Here is a 20,067-nt window from a genome sequence, read left to right as displayed (position 1 = left end):
GTGATTTGCCTGTAATTTGTTAACCGTCCCATGATAGATGATAACACCATATGCAGCCGCATAGCAAGTCTGCCTAGAGTGTTTTTCTTGGTTTATCAGAAAATAAAAGATAGCAACTGATGTGGGCCGAACTTTGTAGAATTGGAGCTCATGCGAGAACTCCTTTTTTAGCCCTGTCACCTTTCATTCTCCCAAGACATCAAAACCACCATTGAAGCAACTAACCGTAGAGGATGTCCTTCAATAGTACCTGCTGTGATGCAGAGTTTGCATGATGCACTCTTTTTCGGGACACGAACTTCCACAAAAACCACCTTTTACACAGTAACAGTGCAATTGCCAAAAAAAAAGTTTTAGGTGGCACAAACAAATCCTGCCTTTTTAATTCCCACAAAGCACACATTACAACTAATATACATTTGCAAGATTAGTTCGTCGCCACAGCTAGAATCTAACATCGATTTCATCAGAAATATCTGATCTTCCAGATTTCCCGAATGCATATCACCACATACAAGACTTAAACAAATAGATTTATTTTGCCACCACTTTCATCTTTCCATAGGTACATAAAACCGCAGAATACTTTTGAGGCTATGAGCTTTAGACCAAATTCCCTCCAGTCTCCAAGCTTCGGACTCTACATTGTTCCATGTTTGACCGATCTTTTTCAGCTTCAATCTCTGTCGAATGCATAACTCACTTCATTGCAGATCACCTACAAAGTCAGGCCACGCATATGCAGGGATTGATACTAAATGAATAAGGTGAATAAGACAGACCCAAACAGAGTCTCACAGAAAATCACAAGAAAAGTGCCAAATCAAACAAACTGATTCAGTACAGAAACTTATCTCACATATGATGTCGACTATTTGCGTGACCAAGCAGGCTGATAACTATTCAATAAGCTCTCAAAGGTTACCACATAATAATCGATTTTTGTAATCCGATTTGAACATATATAAGCTCTAATATTCTAGTCACATTCAATCTATGCACACAAGATGAGATTCTTGGCACTTTTATTGAGATACAGACAAGTGGCAGATATTAAATGGACGACCATGTTCGGTCCACACACTTCAACACGAACTTGCAATCTGTCTGTCTGTTGGTTCTGGTCTACACTATGTTCACTGCATACAAAGCAGTGAAAAGAAAACTCCTCCACCTGTACCGTTCAAAAGTTATGTCCGATCAAGAATCTAGCGACTTAGTTTATTAGTATATTTAGAAGTAGCTACCTATAAACACTGTTTATGAGAAATTTGTTTGTCCACGGTGACGACAGGAACCAGTTTTCACCAACTTTTGACTCGAAACCTATATCTTGCAGGCCCAGTAATCTATTAGGGCCACTCTACTTCCTGGGAATACCAACGTTGAGAATTAAATTTAGTTAAGCGCCAGGTCTAGGTCTAAATAACATGAACATACAAACAAGATTTAGTGAAACGACATGGTTCAACGAAAATAAATCATTGGCACAAATTTATGCAACATGAACATATGAAGAAGTTAATAGTGAACAAAACAAACGGAAGACTAAATATGACACGTGGAGAGATGGCTAAAGGAATTTGTTCAAAAGAAACCGAAAATCGAAATACTAAAACCAGATCAACAAAAACCCGACTCACTTGATGTCTTGCCTCGTTTTATTGCCTCTATTCCAATCTTGAAACAAAAGCAATAATAATGAAATCTGTCCTCAGGCAGGTTAATCAATTTTTTTCCTGAAGTAAGTTATCGGTTTTGTATCATATCGTCCTCTCTCATATGTTCAAAGCGTGCAATATTGAATGCCTAATCAATCTGTGTCATTCCAAAATACTGGTTACAGTGAGAAAAACCCAGAACTTACAGTTCTTGTTATCTTGAGCCTTTCATTATCTAGTTAATAAGGAAATTCAGATTTGGACTAAGGTTTCGACAGATTTGGACTAAGGTTTAAGCAGGAACCAAACCAAACAATGCTGTTCGCCGTTAGGTTCAGTACAACAGCTAACTTCTACCTTTTGAATTAATTTCGGCCCAAAAATTTTGAACTTTCATATTTTTACTTGGTTCGAGCACTTGAGTTTGGATAAGTTTCTAAGTCAAAGATAGTCTGTTTAATTGAACAGAAACTCAACTAATGAAAACAAGAACCAAACTAATCAGTTTGGCATAGGCTTCTTGTTTTGCTCTTTTAGTGTTGAGTGTAGGGATTTGGCTTCAGTGATGGCGCAAGGGAGGACGGAGAAGGGATTAGAGAGGAGATTCTTAATGCAACAGGCTGTTATTCTAATTATCATCTAGGAAAAAATCACCAAAAACCCCATATTATATTTACCGTGTCACATTTATCCTAAAAAAATTTTGTGACAAAAAAAAAATTGAACTATACACATCGTGACACATTTACCTTAAATTTTTTTCTTGTAACATCAAAAATCCTAAACTTGCACCCATGTAACACATTTACTTTCTGTCAAGACAACATCGGATGATGTTCTAGCCAAAATGATATCATTTTGAAATAGCCATATGGATGTCATGTTAACCTATTTACTTTCTGTTGTCCATACCGGAAAAATTTTAATGATGCTTGTTGATGGAATTTCGATGGGATAAACATGTCATACAAGTACAAGTATGGGAATTTTCATATCATTAAAAAAGTTGAGAGAAAATATGTCACATTGAGCAAAATTTAAGATTTTTGACAATGTTTCCCTAATTAATATCAAGTCATCAACTTACTAATAATTCGATAATTAAAAAAGAAGATTTCTACCACAATGACATATGCGATTGAAATGTGGTAAAACAAATTAACTAAGACCAACGTGGAAGTAAATTATGAAAACATAATTATCATAACGTTACTTATCTTTATTTGATTTTATGAAGAATTCAAAGGTTTAGCTTCAGTTGCCACAAATTTTCGGATTTATTTTGTGAAGTTTAGTGTATACTTATAATCGAAATAATATTTTGTGATGCGTTAATATACAAATTCAAATTTATAAGAGAAAGTAATACTATCCTCATACTAAATATGGGTTATACAACTACTTCTATCTTGTCTAAAAACTAATGCAATTAATTTAAAAAATATTTCTAATGATAAACGTAGGAGAAAGGCCATGCAAATATCCTACCGTTTTTCTTGAGGAGCTGGAGTTGGGACTCGGCGAATAAAATTGCCTTAATTTTTCCCAAAGGGGAGAAGGGCAGAATGGTCAGACTACATGAAATCTACTGAAGTGCTACATATGATGGAAAACGTTTTTTTACGCAATTAAACGTTAGATTCACAAAAAAAATGGTCATCGCTTTGTGCAGTCATATTTGAGAGCTTATTTTAGGGCCTAAGTCTACGTGTAATAGACTAAATTGTCAAAGATGGTGCCAAAGCAAGGCTTCCCTCATAGATGTGTGGCTCGAAGACGGACCAAAAGTGCATTTGTCTTATGAAAATTTCACAATATAAAAATATATATATATATATATATATATATATATTCTTCATAGAAATTATTTTCAAGAAAAATGATTGATTTTCATTTATTTTGTGGTTTGAGGAAAGTGATTTCCTTCTAGCTAGAAGGAAAAATTGTTTTCCCCAATCTCAACTTGTCATTTTCAGTCTAAGGAAAACATATATCGACGTCCAAACCCCAAAAGGTAAGAAAATAATATTCCAAAATGTATTTTCCTTTGAATAAATGGACCTTCGGTTCAAGCTAACATGTGTCAATCCAGCCAATTTTACATTGGCCAAGCCCCTGAGAAAAGTACTCAAAGTAACAACAGAAGCTAGTGACCAATTAGAGGCAGGTGTTAATTTATGAATCACTCCTCAAGGCCTTTCCCAACCGATGAGACACTATGGAGTATTCTCACCTAGCAATACTCTCCTTATTCGATATGTGGCCTAATCCATTCTTATCCCATTCACCATCCTAAAAGATTGCTAGAATTTATACCTTATTTGATCCCCTCACCCCGGTGATTACTCACCGCTCTCTTCAAATCGGACGTGGGGCTAGTCCGTCCACAAACCACATGTTTGTTGGGGGAATCCTGCTCTGCTACTGCCTAAATGAGGCAGCCCGTTTCACATGGGCTTAGTTCCCAAAAAGAGTACATGAAGTAACTTTGCAAGCTAGTGACAATGGTTGGGGTTAGATGTTTACTTATGAATCACTCAATCAAACCTCTTGCAACCAATGCTGGCTTTAGGATGTCACACAATCTAAGGAGAACGAGGACAGAATGTTGAGGCGAGAGTGCTCAAAATTTGATGCATCTCTCGGTTGGCTTCCAGAATGATAAGGAGTGCGTGAATGAGTAAAATCATGCACTGAATTAGGAGAGTATTGCTTAATGATATGGCTCGACACCAATGAGGAAGTCATTGCTTCTAAGTGGAGAAGTCAATATGTGATGCCCCTAGGTTCCATATTAAATGGAAGATGCCCTTTTTAGGCGACTCACAAAAAGACTCAACCATAAATAGGCTTAAATGATAGTGCAATTGAATATTATCTACTTATTTTGAAAACTTGACCTATATGGAATGAGTCGAGCCATTACATTAACCCATTCCATAATTTGCCCTCAGGTTTAATTATCAAAATCCCAAATACAAATGAATTAAGAAAACCTAAAGCCAAAATAGCATCAAGTACAACTAATTTAAAAACCCGAGCTAAGGTTGAGGCGGGATTCTTTTTCTATACCATCAACTACAAGTAACCTAGGGAACTTGTCCAATCAGTCCTAGACCTATTATATGAATGTCAATTTAGTCTAAATTTTCCAATTTTATCAATTTAATCATAAATCTTTGCGCGAAATTCCAATATAGTCCTTCCGACCAATTTTCGTCAGAATTAATACCACAGCATGCCACATGAGACAACCGGTGATGACTAGAGCGACGTCAATAGTTTCTGTGCGAAAAATTAACCAAAATGACCACATTGGAATTTCACGCCAAGATTTATGACTAAATTGATAAAACTGAAAAGTTTATAACTAAATTAACATATGTATAATTGATTAGATAATTTTTCCTAAATAAACTTATTTCGAACTCCTCATGCAATTTTTAACTCATTTTTTACTTGGCCGATTAGGCACCGAAACACTTTCGTGAACTTAGAGGTTATTTAAAGAAGTTGGAGTTTCATCAACATAAAAAATACAATGAAAAAATTGGGTTAGTTGCCTGAGCTTATAGGCCCTAGTTTGTACTAAGTGTGCCTAGTGCCTGGTCCGACATTGAGGGACGAGGCTGGGCACATGAGAACTAGACGTTCCACGTGTCGATAAGATTAATCAAGAACGAGTTTGAGAAAATAGAAAAAGGAAGTGGCATTATTTACTTTCACATTTTTAATCTAAATCATGCAAGAGATGTCCTTATATTAAGATCGATACCATATTCACATGCTAAATTAATAATTAGAAGCAAAATTCTAACTAACATCAACTTGTTAAATTAACAATTTTGTTAGCATTAAGTTCCGATGTAATTCAAGTAAATTACATGCACGAAACTCCATTTATGAGGAAATGTATCGATTAAGTTTAGCCTAACTGTATGAATGTCAATGACGAATATTTAGTTTTTAGCTACAAGTGAACAATAATGGTAAGGAAGAGTGACAGCATTTAAATAAAGCAAAGTTTAGAAAAATGCATTGTAAATTCAAAAGGAAAAAAAAAATTATGAAGCTAAACGATAGATTTCCCCTGATAAAAATAATGAGTTTGAAATATTTAGCGTGTAATGTGGTGGAATAGTCAAAAGAAAAGGAAAGCTAATTAATAATTGGATTTATTAATAGACTTAATAGGACAGGTGGACAGGGAAAGAAAATGACTGTAAGATTAAGAAACTACGAATGCAAAAGCTACGGTGATTATCGTATGTGTAATATGAGTATATAAAGGTTGGCGACAAATTATACATTTAGAGAGGGATATTCAAAGATAATTTACATTGCTTTAACGAAAAGACTTTCTTACTTAAGCATTTAGATCTTGACCGTATCTAATTTTACTATATAAGGGATATTATGGTGCAGCTAAATAAGTGCAATATGGTATCTTGACCCATCATGCACTTGTACTAAAGTCATTACTCTTATTTAATCGAGTGCCACTAAAAAAAGTCTTGCTAAGTATTGACCGAATTCGAGATCTTAAGTTCCGTTCATGATTCCAAACTTATATTTGAAAAGGATTAGATGCTTTCTGAAAATAAACTCGACATTTTCTTTGCTTTTCTTTCTAACCCCTTTCTTGCAATATGACTCCTTTTGTTAGCTAAGTAGTGCAAAAAGGAAGTAATTTCACATGCGGAATCGAAGGACAAATTGAAAGGGAAAGAAAAACCCATTTTCTCAAGCTTAATATGGTTTATAGAATAAATAGTTTATCAGTCCGTATAAGTACGACCAATGTTACCCTACAGGAGAGAATCCTAAAGATCTCTATTAATAATACTGTAGAAGTCGAAGATTATCTCCGTATATCTCATGTACTTCTCAAAAATAAATCTCTTTACTAAAACTGTGTTTTTTATTTTTCATGGTTCAACTATTCCTTCATATCCTTTTATTATATACTCTCCCACTCTCGACAAGAGAATCCTAAAAAGCCGTAACATCAACAGCATCATTTCTAACCTTTCTTTAATGTTTTTCGAATTAGTTATATTTGATCTCGCTCAGTTAATCATTAAATTTTATTATCATGGCAATGCACGGGTCGAGATATGATGCCCTAGCTTTGGTTCAACCCTAGTCGTACCTGATCATACCGAACCCTCATTGCCCGGTCGGTGGCCCCCGGGATTATCGGGTCGTGTCAGCTGAGCCCCAAGCTGAGTGCAGCTTTGACGTCCAGCCTCCATGCAAACCCTCCCATCTCGTCCATCCTCCACACATCGCACGGCACTATCCTCGCCGCCCACTTCTCCTCGCCCCACCACGGATGGTGCCGCCGCCTCAACGTCGCCCTACACGCGAAGGCCGCGCGTGTCTTGGGCAGCTCCTCTTTCGCCACCACCCGCACCGCGATCTCTACCGGCAGCGGGCCGCCGTCGGAGCCGTCGTCCGCCAGATGCTCTCTCGTCACCATCCTCTCGAACGCTCCGTTCACCCACCTCACCCGATTGCTCGGATCCGCTAGGAACCCGGGGCACGCGTCCGCCTTGAGACTCCTCACCCGCTCGGCGTCGGTGAGCCCTACCAGCTGATGGTGGTCCTGCGCGTCAATGTGGGTGTCGGCGACGGACTCCACGATCACCCAGCATTCCAGCACCGTAGGGTAACGCATCCGGTGAGGCGACTGGAAGGTCGGGTGGATGAGACCAATGGGGTCCGACCTAGACCACAGGGGCGGGACCACATTAGGTATGGCGAGATTCACGGTGCTAAATTCAGGACCAGAGTGGGTGCTGCAGCGATCGATGCTGCCCCGCCATTGAGGTTCCTCCTTCTCAGATTGCTCAGGCTTTGCTTTAAGCGCTTTAGATTCTCCATGATCAGCTTTCTCAGGCAACAATTGGAGGGTCACTATTCGCTTCTCCAGCCCCGACGAATCATCAGGCCCTCCTTTTTCTTTTGGCCCTTGCGCTGCTCTTTTCCTTTTGGTGGTGCTGCTGCTGTCGTGGTTATTATTACCGCTGCAATTACTATTGGCCTTGGCCTTGCGAACCCTAACGTACTTCCTCTTGGTCCTCGCGCCCGAAAGTAGCCACCCCTTGCTCCCCACATGCGACCCGCCTTGGCCCGGGTCCTCCGCTGCCGGCTTCGGGGCGATAGGCCGGAACCGGAGCATCGCCTGGTCGATCCCCGCGCCCCCACGCGCCACGCCGCCCCCACGCGCCACGCCGCCCCCGCCGGCCCTTTGTTAACCCCGTCCGCCCTACCCATCCCGCCCCCACACAGCCGCCTCCGCCGCCGCTCACCGCCACCAAAGACGCTCTCTCTCTCTCTCTCTTTCTCTCTCTCCTTCTCAGAAAGGCTTGAAGACTGACGGAGTAAACGTTTTTTTTTTTTTTTTTTTTGGGAGGGGCGCCTTTCGGCCTAAGAACACGGAGAGAGAGGAGTTGGTAGGAGCGGGAGAGAACCACGTGTCTAGGGCATTCCCCAAACATATGGACGACGCGATTGGTCCAATCGCTAGGCGGAGTGGGGGCCCACAGGGCACATCGGGGCTGGGGAGGGGGAAATCGAGCCTCCTGATTGGCACCGGCGGTTCCAGCCAATGGGAGGCGCGACCGTGTCGAGCACTGCCGATAAAGCGATGGGACACGTGGTGCTCGTGCGGACTTAGCGTCCGGTTGTCCCTCAGCTTTATATTCAATCGAAAAGGAGGGTTTTGCATCGTTCGAGAGAATGGGCGCGTGGCGCGCCCTCCTTGGCCCGAAGGCGCATATTTGAACAGCAAAAGTCGACCGGGGGAGCTGTGGAGAACACCCCCACGCGGGGGCGAGGCGCGTGGCGGGACACGGGGCTGGCGGTTGGCACCGTCGGGGGCACGCGCGGGAGGGGAGAGTGGGGGGTCGGGAGGGGGTCTTGGGCTCGGGAGGTACGATGAGGACGCGTGGATGGTCCGATGGCGGTTGCGGATCCGCGACAAGATCCGCCCACGTCATCCGAGGAACCCGATCGGCTCGGTCTCTGTTGCCGATGCTGTTGTTTCGAGTCGAGTCGGACTTGGATTGGATTTGGATTGGATTGGCTCCGGGACTCCAGCGCAGATGGTCCTCCTTTGATAGCGAGGTTTCGCTGCTTGCTACTGGTCCACTCCCCTTTAGGACATGCCTTGTTTTCCCAATCATCTAAAAATTCACCCTCCCTTGGAACTTTCTCCACAACATTTTCTAAACTTATTTAAATTTATAAATAAATAAAAATCACGGGATTATTATATGTACATCTACGTGTCAGCAATTATATATTGTTAAAATTTCGAAAGTTTTTTTCATTAAAATGCATCCAATCGCAAATTTTTCATATTAAATTAAACGTAAAACTTTATCGAGACACACCCTTAACACTGACGGCCAACCAACCACGAAAGGGTATGAGTATACCACCAATACCAACACCGAGTGGGTTTTCATGGAGTTTTGAACTTGAGTGATCATTCTAATATTTATTTATGGTCCATCACATCACTTTTTAAATTTGAAAGTTGCGAATTGTGACGGATTTTCGATTACTCTCTTCTAAGCCTAACATTTAGACGGCTAGAAGTCAAAATAGACTCAGCACAATGCTCATACGATGGATATAACCGTTTTATCCACATACCTAGACGACAACTTCCTTCAATCATGGTTCAAAGTATGGCTAATTCCAACTTGAGTGTGTCACATCAGTAGTAATATTGAAATGGTATTATTTCCTTCATTCAATGACACAAGATGATTAGACTCCAAAACTTAGATAGTCCAAAATGTATGTCCAACATGCATCGTCATACTATGATCACGCTCTATAGGAGACTCATTTACAATCTAATGTAGATCTATGGTAAAAAAATTAACATTCATCATAGTAGCGATCTCTATGACTTCACTGCGAATTATCATGTTCTCAATTCAAAACGAAACCGTATCAAAATTGCACATGAATCTCTTCGAGCTAAAGAGAGCCAAAATCAAAGAAATGTATCTCACATGTTCGCACGCATTCACTTCCATGTGGAAATTGGACGGTCCATATAAATGACGCCGATGAAAATGATGACTAATCATCCATTATCATGCTCAGCTCCGGACCGAATCAATAGGAGGATGCCAACGCATCTACCCCTATAGGAAAACGTCCGATTATGCGTCACTTGAACCCAGACCACGTGTCAGCAAGAAGAAAAGAATCAGCCCAAGAGCTTGCATTTCCTCAAGCCGGAATGGTGGTGTTCTACCAACTTTGTGACACCACATTCCGAGGTAACATGCATTCTAGCCGTGGACCAGCACACCTTTTCTGACATCGTAACATCCACGATGAAGCATGTGCTCATCCACCAATGGACAGCATGTGCCAGTAAACTTAGTTACCGTCCAAATAAAATGTGAGGATTGTGGTTTATTTCTCGCACATACTGCGGTGTAAAACCCAAAGACGGTGCAAACCAAAACTTTCTTCGACCACCGGCCGGCATATTGTCTAGATCACACTCCCAATGCCTTCACCAGAGAGTGAACTCGAAGATTTAGTTAAGCCTATGCTAAGGCAGTCGATGGTTATTTAACTATAAAGGGTTTCATAGCTATCTCCCCAACTAAAGTAGCACTTGATAATGCAAGCTAACCTACCCTTCACAAGCCCCTCCATGTTGACCAATGGCACGCATTCATGATGATGAAAGAGGTTCGATCTCTTTGCAAATTGTGCAATTTTTATTGCTTTATGTGATAGTTATCAAGACACACACACAGACACAGCCCCAACAACCAAGAAAATTAGATACGTGTCAATTTGGGACTCTGAGAAGCTTCCTCCCAAGGTCCTTACGTGTCCACAAGAGAAAGCCACAGCACACTTCAATCAATGTGAACAAATCCGATTCTTTTTTAAGCATATCGGAGCCTAGCTATCGGATCTTTCTTATTTTTTTTTCACACAGTTCATCGCTCCTCTCTTCAATCCCCTTGCTTCTTAGCGTGTGTATATATATATATATATATAGGAGGACATTCAGCTCCGTCCCTCGTCTATGTATCATCACTATTGTCTTAAAAAGACACCTCGCACATCGCTTTTTCTGTTATCTTGCTAGCATACGCAATCGTTCCTGAGTTAGGCAAAAGCTTTTCAGGGCCATTCGAAGATACACAGATATATATATATGGTTATACCTGAGCTTGAAGTGACCCTCTGCCTGGAGGGCTTTGGTCCTTTGCATTATTTGTTTCAAAACCCTAAACCGAGAGCGGCCTTCACGTCGAGCCTCCATGCAAACCCTCCAAACCCGTCCAGCCTCCACACGTCGCAGGGCACGGTTCTTGCCCTCGCCCACCTCTCGTCCCGCCATGTCACTTGGCACGTGAAAGCCCGCTGGCACATCGGCAGCCTTTCCTTTGCCACCAGCCTCACCTCGACCCCCGGGGACGGAGGCCGATGAGGATGGTGCTCCACTTCTCCTCTATTTTGGCCGCTCGCGAACCAGACGTACGCGTCGTTCACCCAATGAACCCGGTTCTGGAAGTCCGACACCAGACTGGGACACATGTCAGACCGGAGATTCTTTATCTTCTCGTCGTCCGTGCTCCCAGGGAAAAATTCGCCGACCGCTCCCATGCACGGATCGACGCCGACCCTCTCCACCGTCAGCCATGACACGGCGACGGCTCGCTTGAGCGGGTTCACCACCGTCGGATCCCACGAGTTCGCCCCGTGCACGTTTAACTTTAAGGGCCTTTCGCGATCCGGCTGGGAAACCTCCCTCGGGGTTATTATCATCGGAACGAGATCGAGGGGAACGCCGGAGGCCATCGACTCCCGCGGCTCCGCTCGCTCCGGCAGGAGCTGCAGGGTCAAGACCGGCTTCCCCCGACGGCGACCCCCGCCCTGCGATCTGCTCCTCATCTTGCACTGGCTATTATTCTTCCGAACCCTAACGTACCTCCTCTTCGCCCTCCTCTTCACGGCGAGACAGCTCTTGCTTTCCGGGAGGTTACCAGCGCCGGAGACCAGTCCTCCTGTGGCCGGCTTCGGCGCTATCGGCCTGAATCTGAGCATTCCCGGGTCGATTATCGGGACGCGCTTGTCGGCACCACCGCCAGATCTACCGAACCAGAACGCATCTCCGCCGTTCATGGAGGAGCTCCGGCAGCCGCCACCACCAGCTCAGCTTCCTCGGGAGTTTCTAAACGGAGAAGAGAAGAATCTCGGGCCGTCGCTCAGGCTGGGAGCTTCGAGAGAACAGAACAGCAGCAAACTCTCTCCATCTCCAGCCGATAATGAATGGGGATCGGCGAACACACGGTGGTCTGGTATACAAGCACCACGTGTCTGCGCAAAGCGCGAGCCGATATTATTTTATGTAAAGGATCGAAGATTAATTGGACGGATGATTATGCAACAGCTACAGGCTACAGTAGATATGGGATTTTCTTTTTCTTTTTTTTATTTCGCCTAATTTAGGATTTTGAAGAATCTCGAATTAAAAATTCTTATTCTGAGTTCGCGAATTTTTATATAAATTAAACCACATGATGGGGGGGCGCGAGACAACTGTTATTATAGGCTAGATAATGTCCCAACTCAGGAGCAGCGAGGGGACGTGATTGGAGAGGAGTTTTAGTTGAGGGGGGGCCCACGGAAAAGTGCCATATTTGGAGTAATTGCTTGGTCTGTGGGGGCGGGGCCCACGCCGGGGGGCCAATGGGAGGAGGCTTTGTGGCCTGCACTCCCCGAGGAGATGGACACGTGGACGTGTGGCTGAAAGCGGCTCTTGCCCTTTCGCTTGCTTCGTCGGGGGGAGAAAAAGGCCAAAAGAAAATGCTGCTGCTTCTACCACGGAGTAGCGGCTTCTCGCTCGGGGACACGTGGCCGGATCTCACCGGCGGGATCGGCCAACATCCCGTGCCTTGGTTGGTTCGGTGCGGGGAATAATTAAATGGGGCTCGACATCGCGATTTGATTCGGTTGGTGGACGGTCGTTTCTCCGTAACGAGGAGACGCAGAAACATTCTTTCGAAATTTTTACCTTTTTTCACTCGCGCTTCAAATTTCGCGTGACCCATCGACATGTGCTCCAATCTCAATCTCAGTTCAGTCCGGACATGTTTATCTCGATTTTATTTTTTTGGTATTATCAAAAATCTTAAATTCATTCCCAAATGATTAATTTAGCTCAAATTTATATTTATGTGATAAATTTATTCTGAATTTTTTTGGTGAGATGATTATCTCATATTTACATACATAACACGTTTATTGTCGTATCAAGATTTCTTTTTCTTTTCCTTTTTTCCTTCCACCTTTGTTTTTATTGCCACCCTTGTCACCCCTCCCCTTATTGTCACAATCACTACACCAATGAGGAAAACGAGCCAGGAAGTTAAAAAGAAATCAAAAAGAAAACGAGGAAAAAAACATACAATTAGTTGACATATTTTTGCTACATGATGTTTGTTTTCCATCATCCTTGTAAGCATCCACGCAAGATTTTTTAGTAGCGTTTGTAAACAGAATTTTGATAGAAGGTAAATATATCATACATTATAAGTGCATGTGTCGCACATATACAAATTTGAATTTTTTGTATCACAAAGAAAAGTTAAGGTGCTACACAAGTACAAGTTTGGAGTTTAATTTAGTGTGAATGTATCAGAGTGGATATAGTATTGGATTTTTTGTGACATTTTCCCAAAAAGAAATAATATAATAAATTCACCATCATTGGAGTAAGAAAATATGACTTATTATTTTCACAAACCTTGAATTATGCCCATTGTACTACAAATACTCCAAACCTTTTTTTTTTGTGTAACTAAAAATCATTATTTTGCCCATTGTGACACAAGCAGCCTAATTTTATTTTTTTTTATATCATCTATTTCAGTTCCATCCATAAGTAACTTATAATGTATATACCCTCCCTGGTTATATACGTCACACATGTATAAATTTAAGTTTTTATTTTTACAACGTAAAAAAAGTTTAGAGTATTTATGTCACGGTGGATAATTTAAAGTTTTTAATAAACGAATAATAAAGTTTGGGGTATATATGTCATATTAGATGCAACTTGAGATTTTTTGCCCCTTTAGTTTTTTTTTTATAATATTAAAAGCATTGAAAACTCTTGCAAAGTTCAAAATTTGTTTTATCATTTGACTCGAAATAATTTTTTGCTTGTTTTAGTTTGAACAAGAGTCGTAAAAGAATGACATCAACAAACTTGCTAAAAAGCACATAAACATTAGATCAAGTTTTCTGCTCTAGTCAGTACTCTCTTCAAGTTCTATCCACACTAATCAAACCATACCGACACTTGTCTTGTACTTTGATTAAAGAACGGTAATGACAATCCCTAAATTATAAATCTAAATAAATATTAAGATATTAGTTGTTCTTATCATGTGGAGCCGTGGACTTCATTATCTACACATCCAATGTAAATGAACTTTATCCTTATATATAGCCAAGTCGAATGGACAAGTCTCAAAGGTGCTAGAATCAATTCCCTTTAGCAATTGACAGAGTCACGAAGCACTCATGTTAATTCGACTTGGATTCGAATTATCGCTTCACTTAGTGCGGTAACTCAATCATTGTTGGATAACCTTACACATGGCAACTACGAGGATCAATTTTCCGATTTCAAGCATCCGGCACTAATTCACTGTATATATATTAAACACAATGGTTAAAGAGTAATTAGGTGATGACATGAGTTGAGTGCCCGAGGAATTTCAACTGGCCAAGACTTCACCAAACCCTGAATATCATTGTCGATGGGAGAGTGGTCAGCATCCTCGAACGTGGAAAAAGTTGACGTGAGCCGACGGGACGACGCGTGTCCCGGGCTGTCCAACGGAGACGCAGACGCTCGTCCTCTTCACCTCTCTCTCTCTCTCTCTCTAGATAATCAGAGAGAAGAAAAGGAAGGGAGGGAAGGGACAAAGGAAAATGATTCCTCCTCCATCCCGACGGAACGCAATGAGTGCAGCGCAGGGGAGGCAGGCCAATGGGATGCGTCGTTTTGGCAACATCAACATCATGTCCGACGTACGATCGAAAAGATAAGAGCCGTGCGCCATCGAATCATCTTGCTCCAAATGCTGACGGCCCACAACCAGAAAAAGGAAAAAGGAAAAAAATAAAAATAAAGGAGTACGTAAGAATATTCTTCGATATGTGGTGTCAGTTGTTATTTTACATGTCCAGCAAAATCCGGCTCTTCACCTGGAGAGAGCGATTTCGCACGCCCGATTGAATTGACCATGATGGTTTTCTCAGAGATGTCGTTCTTGGCTTTGGCTTACTTGCTTCCATGAAAACAGACCGATCTGGGGAGTACCGATTAGTCTCGTTCGTTCATTTGGGTACAGGGTTTACATATCTAGACGGGCTTCGTCGATGGTAATCTCCCCTTTCTTATAAGAACTTGGGGGGGTCCAATCGTGACCCTATGATATTCGGAGTTGGTGGCTCGTTATGTCAGCGAGGAGTGATGATACGTTTGGGCTGTGGAATTGGGACGCAAGGAAAGTCTATCAGATTCTCCATTATCTTCGTGGAAGTCAGCTCTCCTGATTCTCTTTGCCCTCCCCCGTTTCATCTGCCGCTCCAACCCAAAAAGTCGTGACGACCCGCATTTACCCCTCAAACCTCACCTTTCTATTTCACGTGAATCGTGTCAATGTCATGACAGATCGCTCGATGTGGGAAGGCCAAAGATAAGCCGGAACCGAACACGGCCTCCTCTGGTGCTGTCCTGTCTGGGCCATGGATTCAGGACCAAGGGATGGAACTCTTTTGATGCTAACCGAGTGCTTCTGCAATTGTGGGGACATGAGTGTTCGCGGAAATTACAGTCTCAATTTAGATATCTGTAACCCATTAGTGACAGGGCAGGTCACTCTCGTAACTAGAGTGAAGGAACAAACGACATGCATCATGCTACAGAAACCTGCTGTCCAGTATTACTTCATCCAGGAAAAAAAAGGATTCTTGAGGTGGTATTTCCAACTCAAGAACATAGCATTAGGAAGATCAACATCCAAAACTCAAGTCGGCCAAAAAGAAAAAATAGCATCTTGCATCATGTATATCGAAAACCTTATTTGCATCTCAAATAGCGAAGAGAGATTCCTTAAAAGTAACTACGTCGCCAAGTAGTCGATTGAATCAATTTTCGAGGGCGATAACAAAAAAATCATTTGATGAGAGCTTATTTCCAGCGCTCCACATGGCAACATATCTTAAGGCAGCTTAGTTGACAACGTCGAGAACCAACTTCCGCGACTTTAGCACCGACCATCTCAACCGCCGATAATAAGCAGCTTGCAGCAAAGCCAACGAAAGTACGAAGATCCACTTAAATCCCATCTGCATTCGAGGAAACAAAAGAAGTCAGGGATGCAATTGTTTCCACTTCGATCCTTTTAACTAACAATGACCAAGTAAAAAGGTACCAGCTTCCTTTCTTCCATTTCTGGTTCAGCAGCCCAAGACAAGAATGTGACGACATCTTTGCCCATCTAACATCATGACATGGAGACAATTAGCAGTAGAAGATAATGAATTAGAATAAACTAGGACGAGCTAGTTTGGAAACTTCGAGGCATTTAATTCTAATATGTGTCAACCTGTGCTTCAGTCGCAGATGTTCCATCTTCATACTCAACAGCTCCATCGTTGAGCATTTTAGGCATAGCAATTGCTCCACCGGGGAAATAGGGGTTGTAGTGTAACCCTTCTCTTATCTTCAGTCATAAAAAGAACGCATCAGGTTAAAACTTATCACCCAATGCCAATAACACACGAACTCCATAAGCAATAGAGTACAATAAGAAACTTCCGAAAGGGATAATCTCCACACTAAATTACCCATATCAAAGAAGGAACTCTGAATTGATTTAAGGTGGCAATATAAGGAAATCGAAGTAGAAGAGAACTGATTAGTAATTCTCCACCAAAGCAGAGGAAAACACAAGCAAAAACATCCAGTGCATCGGCTTATTTTTGCCGGAAAAAGAAAGACCTAGCAACTCAAAATGTGGAAATACAGGATATAATCATTCACAGTCTGCATAAAATATTATAAAGCCATTCAACTCATTATTGACCTCCATCAAAGTTGAATAAACTATTGTGTGAAAACTATTATTAAATAAAGTGTACACCCCATTTCGGTTTTAGCTCCTGCTTTCCAAAGGAATGATGAAAATAGGAGAAGCTTGGCAACTCTTACCATGACTTCAAAACACAAACAAATAATGACAGTTTGAGTGTGTTAATGCTTAGGCTACCATAAATGCTACTGCTTTAGCCCACCAAACAAACAGTCATTCACAATAATTCATGAAAAACATATGTCATCACGACAAATAATTACAAAAATACCTACCGCAACACCAGCTGGGGGATCACGGTAACCAGTTAGGAGAGCGAACACATAGTTCTGACCATTGTGCCGAGCCTGAAAACGAAAAGATTCATAATATTAGCGAAATTTTCAGCTTAATGTGATTTCTGTAAAGTTAGTAATAACAAACAAAACTCACTTTAGTTATTAGACTTAAGTCAGGAGGATAAGCCCCCCCGTTGGCAAACCTAGCTGCAGCTTCATTCGAATATGGCTGAGGGAAACGGTCACTTAGTTTACCAGGACGAGTGAACATCTCACCCTCATCATTAGGTCCATCTTCCACCTCAATTTCAGCAGCCATGGCCTTCACCTCCTCTTCTGTGTAAGCAACCCCTACCAGATCACGGTATGATATTAGAGACATAGAGTGGCAGGATGCACACACTTGCTGATACACCTGGTGACCACGACGAATCCTGCCCATCCACAGTATTTAAGATGAGTAGTTGCCACTAGAATCAGACAGCAAATTACTATAAAATAAAAGATATGACTGAATTTGATGAGGATCAAAATCCCTAATAAAAAGGTAAGAGAAACAAGAATCAGAAAGGTAGAAGGAAAGTTCGTGCTTAGGATTCACATGTAGATGTACATATGATTGAAAAAAATTTCACGATCATGCTCTAAATTACAAAAGCAGACTCATGAGCCAAGTGACGAGATTAACACTAACAAAGAAGTTAAACAGAGATCATGAAAAACTCACGAAGCATGGTCATATGAACTAAGAATGCCTTTGTGAGGCCATGGATAATTAGGGCACTCCAATCCATGTTCAGCCTCATCAGCAGATGCGACTGTTCCAAAGCTCAGGAAACCGGAAACTCCAGCTCCAACGAGTGCGATACTCCTGAAATAGTTTGTGTATGCGGAGCTAGAACCATCATGGCCTCTCTTTGAGAAGATAGACGACAACAAGGCAGAGGCCTGCTAACAGACAAACAATTTTCATAAGCCAACCACGTGAAAAACAAGCAAAAATGTGAAGAGATATTTGCAACTTTAGATTAACACTGTCCACGATCCGATAAAGTTAAACAAAGAATTACATTACATCAAATATATTACAAACAAGAGACTATGTGAAATAAGAGAAAGCTAATGGATTATCTTCATAGGAATCAAAAATTCATGTTAGACAAAGGCAGATATGACATGAGAAGCAATGCAACTTCACTGACACAGAATGATGATATTTCATACTATCAAAATCAAGTGAACAACATCACCAATTCTGAATGTCTCTTTGATAGGCTTATTGTCCTTTTAAGGTAAAAGTCATCAATGGCACTGGTAAATTCACCGCTGTGAGCACACCAAAATCTCATGCAGGTGCATAAAAGATTAATATGATTGCATCTCTGCAAGATCTAAACTAAAATGCAATAAATAGATGCCTTTGAAGCGGTTCCCTAATAAATACATAATCCCACCACCTGAGACTGAGGTTGAAGTTTCCTCCGTAGAAGCTGGTGGATTGCCCCTCCTCCAGCCATTTCACGTAGGCAAACCTTTCTGCTAGTGACCTAAAATCAAAGAGGAGAAAGCAAAACGGCACCATAAGATAAAAGAATGCGATCAAGGAAAAGGAGAAAATTTATGTCCAGCAATAAAGTCATTTCCATAATGCCAAACTAATGAAAATTGCATGTGTCGGATTAAGAAAGCTACTCTGATTGATTCAGTATCTATGGAACAAGGTTAAACATTGACATCCTCATAACCTCGCATCAAATGCAAGTAGACACAGATACAACTTATCAACATTCTACAAGTAGTGTGTCATGTGCATTAGGTTGGATGACTCTTCAGAAAAGCCAGAAAGCAGCTCATTCTACGAAAAACAGCGAGACCAAGTCATCTATTGAAGTTCAGGGACCGTATCCAGCTCATTCTTAAATTTCTATAGGCAATAACAGGTTCGCATCATTGTATTAGCTTTGCAAGCAGCATTTTCTGTCTTGATTGCCTTAGGTTAGCATCACCCTTTGAACTGCATAGACAGAGTTAACATGACACTGCAGAATCCCCAGGGATGCTATTATCAAAAACAGGATCTCCTGAAGATTCGGAGAACATGGGCTAACCTGAGGGCAGACACCACTTTTACTCAGTCTCTTTCAATTATTAGCTAAACGATAATGCATCAAGCTACTAAGAACAAACTTTCTTCCTTGCTGCGGAAAACCTATAAACACAAATTGGGAACTCTACAAAACGCCTCCCCGATCGCGTAGAGGAAAATTCTTGGGAAGGTTGCTAAAACCCATTAACTCGATAGAAGATATTTCGTCGTTAGTTATAGGAATCTACTTCTCAAAAAGACCCTCGAGCTCTCCAGAGACACATGACATTTCTTCGTGATCAATGCGAGAATCGAGACGACCGCCCACGAAATCCGAACTCGACATCGTTTTAAATTCACAAAATCAAAATGAACGCGTAAAAAAGCGAACCCATTCGACCAATAACACCGCAAATCTATCCACGCACTCAAGAGTCTCGAGCTGACAACAGCTACAACTAGACATGAATCTGCACCGCCCGAAGTCGATCGACCCAAGAAAAAAAAAAATCTAATTTTTCCTAAATAAAAAAACCGAACCCAGTAATTCTATTCCATCGAGCTACCTCACGCAGCTGAAAAAACGCATCGAGGGTAAAGTCTAGAGAATGCAAATACACAGATTGGCGGCCAAATCGAAAAGCGCGCAACGACTCGGATCGAGAAAGCGTGGAGGCGAATTGCGGAGCGCTCACCCGGGGACGGCGGCGAGAGGCGAGCGGCGAGAGGTCAAAGAAGGGCGACGCGGCCTCGGCCTCCTCGAGAGATCCAGAACACAGAGATGAGGACTGAAGAGAACCAGCAAGGCAACGAAGAATAGCGAAGTCAGGTGACCCGAGAGATAGAGAGAGAGAGAAAAACGGGAACGGAACGAG

The 20,067-nt window shown here is 41.8% G+C and overlaps 3 protein-coding genes across 3 annotated transcripts; all 3 read right to left on the bottom strand.

The window, feature by feature from the left end:
- Positions 1–299: 299 nt before the first annotated feature.
- On the bottom strand, positions 300–7,881 carry LOC104419161. The gene is made up of 2 exons (XM_039301354.1): positions 6,814–7,881; positions 300–718 (listed from the first exon to the last, which is right to left on the bottom strand). Exon 1 carries the CDS (start codon positions 7,843–7,845, stop codon positions 6,871–6,873), a length of 975 nt encoding a protein of 324 aa, XP_039157288.1. The 5' UTR covers positions 7,846–7,881; the 3' UTR covers positions 300–718; positions 6,814–6,870.
- A 1,700-nt stretch (positions 7,882–9,581) lies between these two features.
- On the bottom strand, positions 9,582–12,186 carry LOC104419162. Its single transcript, XM_039301355.1, has one exon. It carries the CDS (start codon positions 11,838–11,840, stop codon positions 10,935–10,937), a length of 906 nt encoding a protein of 301 aa, XP_039157289.1. The 5' UTR covers positions 11,841–12,186; the 3' UTR covers positions 9,582–10,934.
- A 3,467-nt stretch (positions 12,187–15,653) lies between these two features.
- Positions 15,654–20,042, bottom strand: LOC104419160 (cytochrome c1-2, heme protein, mitochondrial). Its single transcript, XM_039302222.1, has 8 exons — positions 19,888–20,042; positions 18,564–18,653; positions 17,834–18,054; positions 17,261–17,540; positions 17,104–17,175; positions 16,343–16,459; positions 16,169–16,234; positions 15,654–16,082 (listed from the first exon to the last, which is right to left on the bottom strand). Exons 2-8 carry the CDS (start codon positions 18,621–18,623, stop codon positions 15,966–15,968), a joined length of 933 nt encoding a protein of 310 aa, XP_039158156.1. The 5' UTR covers positions 18,624–18,653; positions 19,888–20,042; the 3' UTR covers positions 15,654–15,965.
- Between the last annotated feature and the right edge of the window lie 25 nt (positions 20,043–20,067).

Source organism: Eucalyptus grandis, chromosome 9, assembly GCF_016545825.1.
Source record: "Eucalyptus grandis isolate ANBG69807.140 chromosome 9, ASM1654582v1, whole genome shotgun sequence".
NCBI classification, from domain to species: Eukaryota; Viridiplantae; Streptophyta; class Magnoliopsida; order Myrtales; family Myrtaceae; genus Eucalyptus; species Eucalyptus grandis.
The sequence above is the reverse complement of the archived record's forward strand: the minus strand, read 5'-3'. Positions and strand labels throughout refer to the sequence as shown.

Excerpts from the sequence above, each read along its gene's own strand:
- LOC104419162 (XM_039301355.1), bottom strand. The coding sequence starts at position 11,840 with ATGAACGGCGGAGATGCGTTCTGGTTCGGTAGATCTGGCGGTGGTGCC.
- LOC104419161 (XM_039301354.1), bottom strand. The coding sequence starts at position 7,845 with ATGCTCCGGTTCCGGCCTATCGCCCCGAAGCCGGCAGCGGAGGACCCG.
- LOC104419160 (XM_039302222.1), bottom strand. The coding sequence starts at position 18,623 with ATGGCTGGAGGAGGGGCAATCCACCAGCTTCTACGGAGGAAACTTCAA. Across the intron at positions 17,541-17,833 it reads AGTTCATATGACCATGCTTC|GATTCGTCGTGGTCACCAGG; the intron begins GTGAGTTTTTCA and ends GTGGATGGGCAG. Across the intron at positions 16,460-17,103 it reads ATCCCCCAGCTGGTGTTGCG|ATAAGAGAAGGGTTACACTA; the intron begins GTAGGTATTTTT and ends TTATGACTGAAG.